We start from the raw sequence: 13,283 nt of genomic DNA on the forward strand, positions 1-13,283 counted from the left end.
AAAGGCGGGTGAGGCCCCGAGCCGCCCGCCAATGGGGAGCTTGACGGCAGGCGACGGCAAGAGAGAACGGGGCGGGGGGGGAACCCGGAAGGCGTCGCATAGGGAGCGTCGCTGCCCTGCCGCGAGCCCTCGCCGCCTGCCCGCCGTTGCATGCGCAGATGGACCCGGTAGGAGTCGCCGCCGCCCCCGACGCCCGGCCGGGCCCCGCCTGGCAGAGCAAGGTGAGGGCGGGCTGGGCGGGGGGCGCGGGCCCGGCCCGGCGGCCCTTAACGGCCCGTAGAGGTGCGGCCGCCGCTGGCCTGGCTCCTGCGAGGTGGAGGAGGACAGAGGCCTGTCGGGGCACCGGCGGCGCCGATACGCGGCGGCCCTTCTTCCGCCCGCCGCAGCGGTGTCAGCAAAAGAAGGGTCACGGTTACTCGCCAAACTGAGCGCTTGGCTCCGCGGCCTGAGTGAGTGAGGAGCCGCGCTGGGCAGGGCATGGCGTGGTTCGCTGCTCCCGGCAATTATCTCCGCGGTGGAGAGAGCTGCTGTTAGAGCCTGATAAACGAGTCGCTTCTCTCCAAGCCCTGTCGGTGAGCCGGGGGCTGGATCTCGGCGAGTTTGGTTATCGAGGCGGTAGGCAGTGAGTCACAGCTTGGTTGGATTCGTCATCACCTGACCACCGCCTCCCGGGGCAAAGTTGTGTGCGGGCTTCTGCGTTTTTGAGGGGATGTTTATGACGGCTGTCCTTTCAGGGCTCCAGAAATGGGGGAGGAAGCTGTGCGTAAGCCGTTACTGTTGAGTTATTCCAAGAGAATTTTTACGTAGCCTGTGTATACACTCGTACGAAAACTTTCTGAGAAGGCTTTGCCCCATCTTCAGAGGGTACTGACACTGACAAACTGACTCTTCCCCCCCCCCCGTTAGTAAGTGACCATCAATCCTTTCAATCGTAGTTCTCCCTAGTGAGTTTATGAAACTACTCTTTGAGTTATTTTCTGTACTTTAGTTCATCATAGTTCCCTAAGTATCTGTAGAACACAGGCTCTTATAAGATTACGTGAGCTTATTTTAAAGCCAGTGATAGCTAATTGTCCTGATTATTGTGTTGCCACTGCATTTCTTGCCGACTTGAATAAAGTGTTTATTTACAGTGTCCGTGGGGAGCCCCTAACACAACATCAATATCGTGTTCCCTTGCTGATGTAATGAGTGAACAGCTGGCAAAAGAGCTGCAGCTAGAAGAAGAAAATGCTGCTTTTCCTGAAGTGGTTGCGTAAGTTTAAATCCTGGATTAGTGATCTCCATAGTTGTGAAGCCGTCTTCTCTTTCTTGTGCGTTTTCTGACAATGTGCTTAATGCGTAGTGATACAGTAAATGCTTTGCCTATTATCTCCAAACTCTGCTTCTTTGGGTCTCTTTCAGTGAAGACAGCTTCCCCAGTTGAAACTCTTTTCTTAGATGCTCTTCTCTGTCACCCTTCCTTCTTTCTTGATATTTTCTTCGCATTGTTTTGGGTGCTTTAAGCTAGTCTGGAAGCTATGCTTTGAGAAACATTGTCAGAAATATTTTTTTTTCTTCCCTTCTAGAGACTCTTGTTAACAGTGTACAGTGTTATTTTGAGAACTGTCAGGTGTATCGCCCATATCCTCCTAATACTTGGAAGCTCTAAACATAGGCCAAGAGCTTACTAGTTCTAAACTCATACAAATATTGCCTGTGTTCATTTCTGTGAAGCAGAGCAAAGCAACGCTGTTTGGTTTTTTAAAATACATAAATATATATACACATACCCCTGTATACCTTCTTGCTCTTTCATGAAGGGCATCTTAAAAATATAGCCTAATGCTTCTTACGGAATGGTAAACAAGTAAAGGTTAAGTAATATTTGTATTGTAAAGGAGTGGCAAAGAGAAATTAAGTCATGCTCTGTTAATATTTAGTCTTGGCTTGGAGGGGGGGCAGACAGTTGGGATCCATTAGTTTCTATGCAGCTCTGCATGAAGTCTTTTGTATAGAGTGATGAAATGGTATAAAGCGGTGTTTCTGTTTAGATTACTGTGTTTAATTTTTTAAATTTCTGTTTTCATTTTACATAGTGTTGCTGAAGGACCATTTATTACAGGAGAAAATATTGACACTTCTAGTGACCTGATGCTAGCTCAGATGCTGCAGATGGAATTTGACAGGGAATATGATGCACAGCTTCGGCGTGAAGAGAAGAAGATTAATGGAGATAGCAAAGGTACCCTCATCAGAAGAAATATTTTTGCTTTGGAGATATTCTTGGCACTCTGCTTAAGTTGACAGAGCTGTGAGGAAGTGGCAAATCCCTGATAATCACAGACACGCTTATTTGTTTTGTTTCTTAAGTCTCCATATCCTTTGAAAATTATCGGAAGGTGCATCCCTATGACAGTGACAGCTCAGAGGATGAGGTTGATTGGCAGGATACCCGTCATGATCCTTATAGAGCAGGTATGTGGCAGTTTTAAACAGTACAATTTCTTCGGTTAATAGACCTAAGAATATGATATAGTTAAATTAGGTTTTTTGAATGTAGAGAGACATACTAGTTGTCTGTAAAAGGAGGTCACCTAACTGGGAGGTGTTATGCAGGAAGTTGGGCGGGTAACTTCAGGCTTCTGTCTGCCAGTGTATTGGCTTTGGTGGCTGAATCGGGCAAAATAACTATTGTATGTGGAAAGCATTGTGGGATATGCATATCTGTCATCTACGTTTGCCTAGGGCCATCTGCACATGATATTGAATATTGCTGTCATTAACACACCAAAAGTGTATCTGACATCCCAGAAAACACATAGAAGTAAGTCATAACATAGCAAAAGAAGCTGTCTTGTTTAGGGTGAGAGAAGACTGCATTAAGATCATACGATTGAAGTATTTTAGTCTGTTTAATAAATAAAATTATGTTACTTTCATGGGTATTGTGGAACCTTTATGAGCATTGGTTATGTTTGCTTACGTGTAAAGTTTGATTTATTTTTCTCACTGCTGGCAGATAAACCTACTACTACACCAAGAAAGGGCTTCGTAGGAAAAGGAAAAGACATTACTACTAAACACGATGAAGTGGTATGTGGAAGAAAGAACACTGCTCGCATGGAAAATGTAAGTGAAAACTTAGGGAAACTTACTTTGTGTGTGAAACTGGAATGCTGTAATTCAGCCAAAGAACTAATGTTTGTCCATCTGTGCTACTGTATACGGTGCTGATTTTTTTTCTTTTATTGGATGAAAGCAATGCAGTGTTTGGAGTAGTTACTCAAATTGGCAGTTCAAGTTGTATGGGTTTTTTGTTTAGTAATAGTTTGTTAATGACCACGATTCAAGAATTTGCACAGAACTGTTTTGGCAAAACAAAGCTATCAGCAGGTTTATTACACAGGCAAATAAAACACCAAGGCTATTTTTGAAAAGCATAGCTATTGTGTAACCTATTTTTTTTTTAATTAATTTTCCCTGATGAGCCAAGTAACTCATTTTCAGTAAATTGTTTGACTTGGAGCTTTTCAGTCTGTTTATCCATAGTACGTAAGTTCCATTTTCTTTAATGTAACTGGTGCAACTTCTGCAAATAAGGAAACATTGCAAGTGCTATTTTTACAGGATGTTAGGTAATCTCATATCAATTTGGGCAGAACTTCGAGTTCTGAGTTTAGAGCAATATGTTTTTTAACATAGTGACAACATTACACAAAGTGGGTTTCACATAGGTCCTAATCTACCCTAGGTTTTCGGCAATCAGAATGAGAAATTTCTGCTTGTGCCAACTTTTGGTGTCTGCTAGTAACAATACTTAAATTTCTATTATTTCTACTTGTAGTTTGCACCTGAATTCCAAGTTGGGGATGGAATTGGGATGGACTTAAAGTTATCAAATCAAGTCTTCAACGCCTTAAAGCAACACGCGTACTCTGAGGAACGTCGAAGTGCAAGGCTCCATGAAAAGAAGGAGCACTCCACTGCTGTATGTTTTTAATAAAGTATCTCTATATACTTTTTAGCTTGTGTAACAGCTGAACACTGTTTTGGTAATTTCCTTGAAACATTCCATTTTTAGTAAAAGAGTTAAGTGATATTATGTTAACATTGCTGAAGGAGATGGTATCATCCAGCTCCTACTAGAAAAAGGCTGTCTTTATTTGAGCTGCATTAATGTGACAGCCATATCAAAATAAGACCAAGCAGCTTCCATATTTTTCCTTTGTCTTTCTAAACTTGTCTCTTAATCAGCTACAATGAAAAAACTGCCTAGAAATTATTTATGGAAACCATCCAGAGGACTAATCCTCTGCAGTTGAACCATGTGGCTTGAAATATGTCTTCATAGCAAGTTTCAGGAAGATGAGGTGATCAAGTAAACTCTGACTTAATAATTTAGGAAGTCAGTTGATATGCTTTATGGGTGGGTTGAGAGCAGGGCCTCTGGTAATTCCTGCTGTGGACTTCTTCAAATTTGGGTGTTCTGCTTTATTTTATTGTTACTGATATAAAAGGAATATAAAATTCGGGATATTTTGATTCACGATTTGTAAAGATTTCTTGAAAACACTATGGAAAGTGCACTTGAGCCACAGTCTGTACTTTGTGTAGAATTGGTAAAATACTATATGTGCTATACAGCTATAAGGTATCTGAGAGTATTAAATCTTAGGGGCTAAAGATGACAGTGCTGGAGCAGTTTGGCTTTGCTTCATCTGTTTGTTTTGGATTGGTTTGGTTTTTTCTCTCTATCAGTTGAGAGAATGATCTTCATACATTATTCTTTCCACCTAGTTGAACGCTTGCAGTATATAAATACTCTAAACTCACTGTAAAGCAAAGAATTATTTTAATGAATTGCGTATTCATTTCTTGCCTGTAGGAGAAAGCAGTGGATCCTAAAACACGTTTACTTCTGTATAAGATGGTCAATGCTGGGATGCTGGAGACCATCACAGGCTGCATCAGCACAGGAAAAGAATCTGTTGTTTTTCATGCATATGGAGGAAAGTAAGTATATTGTTTGTTACTGACAGTAGCTTCAAGTACCAGAGATGGTTGAAAAAGCAGAAACCACAAAAATATTTAAATCTGCAGCTTTCATTCCCAAGACTTAAAGTTTGTATTCACGTATATGCAGGTAATAGTAAAATCTGAAAACTAAATGGTACCAACCGTAAAGTAAAAACATCCTCACTTTCCTCCTTGGAGACCATTTAATGAATGGGGACAAATCCACTGTAGCTTTTTGTGGAAAAATATGTACTCCTTTTATAAAAAAGAAGTCTTGAGATTTTGGGGAATGCTTTCTGCTGACCCGCCCCAGACTACAGAGCTGTCATGATGATCTTAGGCTACCTAAAGATTGTCTTTCCATACAGATAGATCACTGTATTATCAGCTCCATCTGTACAATGCAGGAGAGGTGGTGTTTGTTACTTTTGGGTTACCTTGAGAATGGTGTTGGGATGCTGTTCACTTTGCAAGTTGTGCAAGAGTCCAGTTTTGAAGGCTACCATGCTGGAAGGATTGTAGTACGTTAGTAGCGACTGTAGTACATTGAAACACCACTAGTTTGAAGTGAGTTAAGAAAGAGCTAATAAACCCCAAATACAGGTAACCTGTTTAGAGATGTCAAGAGAGAGGTAGGTTGAGGGTGGGGAGAAGAGATGCGGGGTTTTTTTGGGGTGTGTGGGGATTTGGGGGGTTGTTTTTTTTTTTAATTGAACTTTGCTTGAATGATGTTCAGTAGTATTCTTTTGCTTAGTATTCAACGGGCAATATCTTTGTGGTGCTTAACAAAACATTGTGATACTATCATTATTGTTCTAATGCAAGACTTTTTTCACTTGTAATTTCTTGAAGTACATCTGTTAACAGGGCTGTTATTAGCTATGATATTTAAGTAAAATATTAACAAATTGGGAGATGGAACCTATTTGGTAAGCAACATATAATCAAAATGCCGAAACATAAACATTCATATATAAGCTTAATCATAGAACTCTTAACTTAACTTGAATTGGCTTCCAAATTTGATAGAAAATCAGATCTTTTTCCTCTCTTATATTAAAAATCGCTAATCTTGCAATGTTTAAAAAAAATAAAAAACCAAACCCATGCATTTGCTTGTAAAGATGTGAATAGTTAACTTTGTTAAATATTTGACTTTTTCCATGAGAAGTGCAAATGAAGATAAAGTTATACCTCCAGAATGTGCCATCAAAGTGTTTAAAACAACTCTTAATGAATTCAAGAACCGTGACAAATACATTAAGGATGACTACAGATTTAAAGACCGCTTCAGTAAATTGAATCCACGAAAGATTATTCGTATGTGGGCTGAGAAAGAAATGCATAACTTAACAAGGTAAAGGAAAAAAAAAAAAAGTGTAGTTGCCAAATGCCTGTAGGTTTCCTATTTTCTGTTTAAGGGAGATACACTATGTCTGGGTAGAAGTTTAGATGTGATTTTTAGGCTAAATAGTATACAGCCTGGCACAGATTGAATAAGCCTCTGGTTTCTTACAGTTTAATGAATTGTCAGCATCTTCAGGGATTTGGCGGCAGAATTTACAAGCCCATGAAGTTAAGAGGCTCTAGCTGTAAAAGTAATTAGTTTTCAGTGAGCATTGCTAGACCTACTTATGACTTTAAGATCTGAATTTTCCTGTGTGAAATATATACATTTATTCAATTTGGTCTATTTCAAAGACTTTTTGACTGTGGATCAAGTTTCTCACACACAGCTCTCTAAGATTGGAAATGAGCAAGCAGGAACTCGAACTGTAGGGTTTGGGGGGTTTTGTTTTGTTTTTCTTAATTGGTATCTGTTTTCTGATCCACAGAATGCAGAATGCAGGAATTCCTTGTCCTCAAGTGGTTATCCTTAAGAAACACGTCTTGGTTATGTCTTTCATTGGCCAGGATCAAGTCCCAGCTCCTAAACTAAAGGATGTAACACTTAGTAGTGAAGATATGAAAAAGGCCTACTATCAGATTCTTAATGTAAGCCAGTGCTGATTTCTCCTCCAATTTTGGGTTGTGTTTTCTTTTAGGGGAATAACTTAAAGGACAAATCAGCATTTATTTACTTTTCAGGATGCTTGCATCACTTTCAAGATATGGAGTCCAAAGGCTTATTTTGCTGCTGTTTAATATGTGACTTAGAATAAATAAGAAATTATGCACTAAAAAAAAAATAATAAATTGAATCTTAATCTGAGTGGAAAACATGCTGGAACTTGATGACAAACAGATACTTAGCAGCAGAGGAATTGTGAGCAGGTAGTTCTCCTTTTATAGAAGCAGTATGTGGTTTAGTAAGCTCTCTGAGGTCTTTCTGGGCTTACCGAGTACTTAATTTACAGTGCTTAAGCACTTTCCAGTGGATAACCCCTCCTCACCCCCCTTTGTAACAAATCTAGAAATCAGAGAATGAATTAGAATATTTCATGGTGGATACTTTACTTTCCTATTATCTGCTGTAATTGGTTCAAACATGTACCTGCTAACTGTCCACTCGCTACTAGCTTCCTGTAGACATTAAAAAAAAAAACAAACCCAACCAACCCAGCAGCTTGATAATATGAATGGTCTGTGCCTCAAATCTTGAGACCAGCAGAGCAACACAACCATGTTTTAAGTGAATATGCATACTAGTTAGGATTCAGTATCTAAAACTGAGACTTCTCTCCTGTGTGACAGGGGTGAGAATGACAGGTATATTTAGAGAACTTGTTTATCTCTCTCATGTACTTGGACTGGTTGGTAGAGCTGACGTGAGTTTACCAGAGTGATTCTCCTGACTTGCCAAAGCTAAGCTCAGTGATAAAAGCTTAGTTTGCTGGCAGTTTACCAAAACTGCGATTCCCTGTATGGAACTTTGTTGAAGACTTTGGCGGGGGGGGCGGGAAGATGTAAATTGGGTGGGCAATTGTGGAAAGGCTTGTTTTTGTTATAGTCATGCAAACTGTATTTATTTGGAGTGTAGCATACTTCATTCATTAATTTGGTTCCTTGCAGATGATGCAACAGTTGTATAAGGAGTGCAACCTAGTCCATGCAGATCTGAGTGAATACAATATGCTTTGGCATGACGGGAAGGTGAGCTTATTCTTAATGTGGGAAGGAAAGGTTTCATCTAATGTGAAATGTTAATACAAAGTGAATTGCTATCTCTCTGTGGCTACAGGTCTGGCTTATTGATGTCAGTCAGTCTGTGGAGCCAACCCATCCTCATGGACTTGAGTTTTTGTTCAGAGACTGTAGAAATGTTTCACAGGTAGGACCTCTTTGTCTGACAGTCTTCTGTTATGCTGAATGTTTTTCAAGATAAAATCAATATTCAGAGCTAACTAAAAATCAACCAATACAACTCCATAAAAAATGATCACCACCACATATATATATGTATACATATGATTGCTCTTGCATATTGTCGGTACTGATGCTGTTCTCCAAAAGGGAAAAAAGTGTGGAAGAATAAAACAGTACCGCTAGAACTTAAAACTTCTTTTAGTTATTTTTATCTGTAGGTCAACAAAAGCAAAAATGTGATTTTGACTAAATATTGTAATTGTAACTTGGGGAAGGAAAAGGAGTATTTTGTTTTGTGTAGTAAAGTGTTTAATGTGTGCTTTTTATATTGAATAGTTCTTCCAGAAAGGAGGTGTGGCAGAAGCACTTAATGAGCGTGAACTCTTCAATGCTGTCTCAGGTTTAAATATTACAGCTGACAATGAAGTAGACTTCCAAGCAGAGGTATAGCTTTCTCTGTGTCTTAACATTTTAATCTGGTTAGTTACAGTAGCTATTGTGATACCTTACCTTTCCACGTTTAGTTTGTATGATTAGTGTGTGCGAGTATAATTTCAGCAATCATTCTGCATCTCTCTTTCAAAACTTGATTATTTCAACCTAATACAGACTGTCAGAAACTCAGATTGACAGACCTCTCCACCCCCTTTCCTGATCCCCCTGCTCTGAGTATAAAAAGTTTCATGTTGCATACAGTTGCTTCTTTTGTTGTCATGGAAAATGTAGTGATCTGTTTTAGTTTAAAAGCTAGCTTTGTTGTCTTTCCTTATATACCTTAAAGGTTGTGCAGAGAAAGGAAAGCTGGGTTAAAAATAATAATTGTTCTCCTGCTTATTTTTCATGTTATAGATTTTAACTTACTTGAATTTAAAGTTTAGGCTAGCATTTTCAATTTTCAAGCCTAAAATCATGCTAATGTAAATATGGACCAGGAATCTTTGGTCACCTTTGGCTTTTAATTTTCAAATTTTGGCTGTAACTCCTCAAGGCGTGCATTCCAATATCAGACACTTATAAAAATAATTAAAGTAAGGGCAACATGGCAGTTCTACGCTACTTGATTTGTAATGATAGTTTAGGTTTATGCTAGTCCAGCATATAGTAGGTGGGAGCTTGCAACTAGTTAACTCCTGGGGTAGGTCCTCGAAGTGAGGAAGAGATAAACGGAACACAATGTCACTGTTACACGATCCTTATGTATTGGTTAATCGAGCAAAAACCAATTCCCTCACTGACTGTTGTGAGAATTGGGGTTGGGGGGGGTGGTGCTGGGGGGTGGGGTGGTTGTTTTATGTCACCTTTTGTGCTTACAAGTGTTATTGGAAGGACTTACATTACTGTTTACATAGAGGTGAATTTGAGCAGCCCATCCTTAAACTTCAGACTTTGACTTTAGTCATTAGTAACTAAAATTATCTCCCCTGGAGTACAGGAGGAAGTAATCCAAATGTAACAATCTGATGATCACAATAAGCTACTGTACTGTGTTACTTTGATTGCACAAAACATCAAAGTATAACTGTCTTCAACTTCCACCGTTAAAAATGGTTGCAGTGGATTTGTAATCTTAGGATTGGAATTTCTCCAATGCTGATGGATTGGCTGAGTTACAGTAGAGGTGTTCAGAGTTGGAGAAAGGGACACTTCTGTACTTCAGGGAATACAGCTGAAGTCTTACGAATCATCCAGTCCTCCCTGCAACTCGTGCATTTCAGTTACATAGCATGAAAATATAAAGGAGTGCTGTTCGTTTTACTAACTTGTTGAGAACAGATGTTTCAAGCTGTACTTCCAAAGTATGTTGCTCCATACAAGTGACTGAATCATTGACATAGCAGTATGGGATATATCTGATCGGTCATCTGAAGCTACCTTTTAACACTGTTTAGAGACATTCTGGTGCAGGTGTGTTTTTATGATTTCAGCATGGATTTATTTTTGGCTCTCTAGATTGAAGCTCTGGAGAAGATGAATGAAGATCACGTGCAGAATCATGGAAAGAAACTGTCAATGTTTTCAAATGATGGAGACCCACCTATATATGATGAATAGCACTGAGTGTATAGCTGCTAAAGAAGAGAAACACAAATTTACTGCTTCTAACTATGTTGGTGCAGTGGTAAATGTCAACTACCAACATCAAGAGAGAGTGGTTGACTGGGAATACCAAAATGGAAAACACAGTGAGCATATAGTGATGCCTCAGTGGTTTGGTTTTTTTTTGACGTAGCCCACACATCAGGCTGGCACTGTGACAATGGACTGTCACTACCTCTTCGGATGGTCTGACAACTTCACCAATTGCCCAGTTACATCAGACTAATGTAGCTGAGGTGGTCCTGTGTTGCATGATTCAGAGCGTATATATTTTAGTTTTAAAAACCAATTTTTAAAAATAATTTGAAGTATTTAGTGGGAAAACATACTAGGAGAGTCCCTCTTTTTTTCCTATTGCTACTTGAAAAACTAATTAAAAATTGCATATGGACCCAATGTCAGTGAACCTTTTATCCTTCTCCACCAAGGGCAAAACGAAAAGTCAAACTATGCGCTGCAATCATACGAAAATGTTAATTTAACAAACCAGTGTCTTTATATATGCAAAAGTCTGGACCTTTTCATTTGAAGTACATGGAATGTGGCTCTATCTATGTCTGTAAATACAGTTGGGTATTACATGAGAAACAGATTTGAATCCAACCAGCAGAGGACTTCTTTGGTGATGTGCCAGGAAATCCTGAGGGCTGCATCCAAGTTGCATAGCAAAGAGTAAGTTCAGTTAGCTTCACTCTTAATATACAAGTGGTTCCAAGAACTCGATGCAAGCAAAAAAAAAAAATTAACAATCCTTCTCTAAATTGAAATTCTGGGTAGAGCATTGAACATTCTTACTCGCTCTGAAGATAATCATAGACTATGAAAACTAAATAGTGATCATCAATATTTTTAAATGAAACTTTTTGCTTACAAGTGCAAAAAGAATACTCAAATTTTGTCTTTTTCTCATGCTTTTATTCTTAATGTCAGTCTTTATTTAGCAAGTTCTAAAAATCTAGCAATGTTTCTCTCCAAAACAACACCTTTAAAGATGAACTGATGTAGTGGGATGGTTTGGAATTAAGACATTCTGATCAACTTATCTTTAACTCTGATTGCTGTTTCTGATGCTGCTCTTTATCAAGCAGAATACAGTGTTGCTACATGTGACATTCTCATAGCGTGCTGTGAAAGTAATTTTTAAATTTTTTTTTGTTGTTGGAAAACTGGTGGTGAAGTAAAAACTTAAGATCTTCTGGTGGTATTCTTGCATGGTTCTTTGCATCATACAGGTCTTCATTGATCTTCAGTGCTGCACTAGAGCAGTGTTAGGGTAGGACTACCCTAGTTCATTATAACAATAGAAAAATTACTATTTTGGTGGATACTACATAAACAGTAAACAACCTTGACATTTTTGCCAGTTTCATTGCAGTACTTGCATCCTCTTCCCTTTTTTAAGTTAGACAATTGTCTTGCATTTACCCCTTACTTTTGAAATAAAGTCTTTTGGAGGCAAGTCCGTTCCTAATTGCTCAGTGAAACTGCTGCCCATAAAAATAATATCAGGGAAAGAACAGACTAGGTACTGAGAGGAAGGTGCTACACTTACCTAACCCCTTCAGGAAGACTGAAAGATTCTGTTGCCAAATGTAACCAAATCTTCCTCAAAGCATTCAGAGAAGGCTTTTAAAAAGCAAAGCGTAGTCCTATTCTAGGCTTATTACAAGGTTCAATACTCTAACATTTCTTAGAGAAAAAATTATCTCAAAGCAGTTGCTAGTGCCTTACAGTGTGCTTGTCTAGGAAAGGTGTTGATTGTTAAGGATGTTTGCATCAAGTGAGGGGGAGGAGAGAGCAGACATAAGGGAAAGGGAGGGGAGGGTGGTTTTGGAGCTGTCACTGAAACAGAGGCACCTGCCTCTATCATTGTGCTTGAATGGAAGCCTCAGTTGTTACTGTCATTTTTAATTTCTTTCTAAAATATGTCTAGCACAGATTTAAAAAAAAAACAAACACAAAAAAACAAATAAAGAAGCAATGGTCCTCAAGTCTGTGATTTAAAGCTACTGGGCCCAATATTGCCTAAACATCTTCTAGCAGTAAAATTGGCTAAGGAATTTGCTTTGAGATTTTAAGACGTCTAGGCACTTCATCAAGTAGTTGAAAATAAGGAAAAACTTGCTGAAGTGAGCATTTTCTCAGACAACTTTGAAATAAAAGGTTCTGGGATTATTATTAAGCAAATAGAATCTTAGAAGTACATCTAGATTTTTCATTGTTAATTAAGCCATTAACTTTTCTGACATTATGACTATTCTAATGGCCAATTCTAAAACTATCACAGTAGTTTCAATTTGTGTGTTTATATCCTTGTCTGCTGATTTCCCCCTCACGGGCCCTGGTTTTCTACTATCTTAATACTCCTACTGCAATTACAGAAAGCGCTTGCTGTCCCATAGGGAAGTCGTAGAAGATTAAACGTCAGTAGAATTTCTTAAATTTTGACCTTGGATTAAACAAACTTTTGGCTACCATGCAATGAATTTTTTATTTTGTAAAAAATTACAGACTTTAAGGTACTCTAATTGCTCTGAAAGTACTTGTACTCAGTAGCTAACAGAATTGTTTGATGATGCAGGAGGGTTCTGCAGAACAAATAGCTCCTTGTAATTCCTAGTTGTGACTTTAGTTTCCCTAGTCGTATGTGAAATTATTGCAGTTGGACTAACTGGGTCACAAGTCAGCAAGCAGTTGCTTGTGCGATACTGTGTTAGTATCTGGTACTTAAATTTCTATTTCTCCTGTACTAAGTTGCGCCACTCCGGTCTAATCTGAAAACTTTTAAATTGGTAGTATCTCAGTCTTCCCCCCCCCCCCATTTTTTGTTTCCTTTATTTCCCTTTCTAAACCAATAAGCAGATAAGTAATTGATGATGTTC

The 13,283-nt window shown here is 38.9% G+C and overlaps 1 protein-coding gene across 4 annotated transcripts; it reads left to right on the plus strand.

The window, feature by feature from the left end:
- The first annotated feature begins 72 nt into the window (after nt 1-72).
- On the plus strand, nt 73-11,860 carry RIOK3 (RIO kinase 3). Of its 4 annotated transcripts, none has more exons than XM_052787616.1 (13): nt 73-221; nt 1,134-1,255; nt 2,079-2,224; nt 2,353-2,457; nt 3,002-3,111; nt 3,827-3,970; nt 4,868-4,995; nt 6,167-6,355; nt 6,834-6,993; nt 8,011-8,091; nt 8,180-8,269; nt 8,641-8,748; nt 10,255-11,860. In XM_052787616.1, the coding sequence occupies exons 1-13, from the start codon at nt 159-161 to the stop codon at nt 10,354-10,356; spliced, it is 1,548 nt and encodes a 515-aa protein (XP_052643576.1). In that variant the 5' UTR covers nt 73-158; the 3' UTR covers nt 10,357-11,860. The 4 variants fall into 4 exon arrangements, with proteins under 4 accessions (XP_052643576.1, XP_052643577.1, XP_052643579.1 ...); XM_052787617.1 differs by having other exon boundaries at nt 6,170-6,355; nt 10,255-11,605; XM_052787619.1 differs by lacking the exon at nt 73-221 and adding an exon at nt 304-449 and having other exon boundaries at nt 10,255-11,605.
- Nucleotides 11,861-13,283: the final 1,423 nt, after the last annotated feature.

This window comes from Harpia harpyja, chromosome 5, assembly GCF_026419915.1.
Source record: "Harpia harpyja isolate bHarHar1 chromosome 5, bHarHar1 primary haplotype, whole genome shotgun sequence".
Lineage (NCBI taxonomy): Eukaryota > Metazoa > Chordata > Aves > Accipitriformes > Accipitridae > Harpia > Harpia harpyja.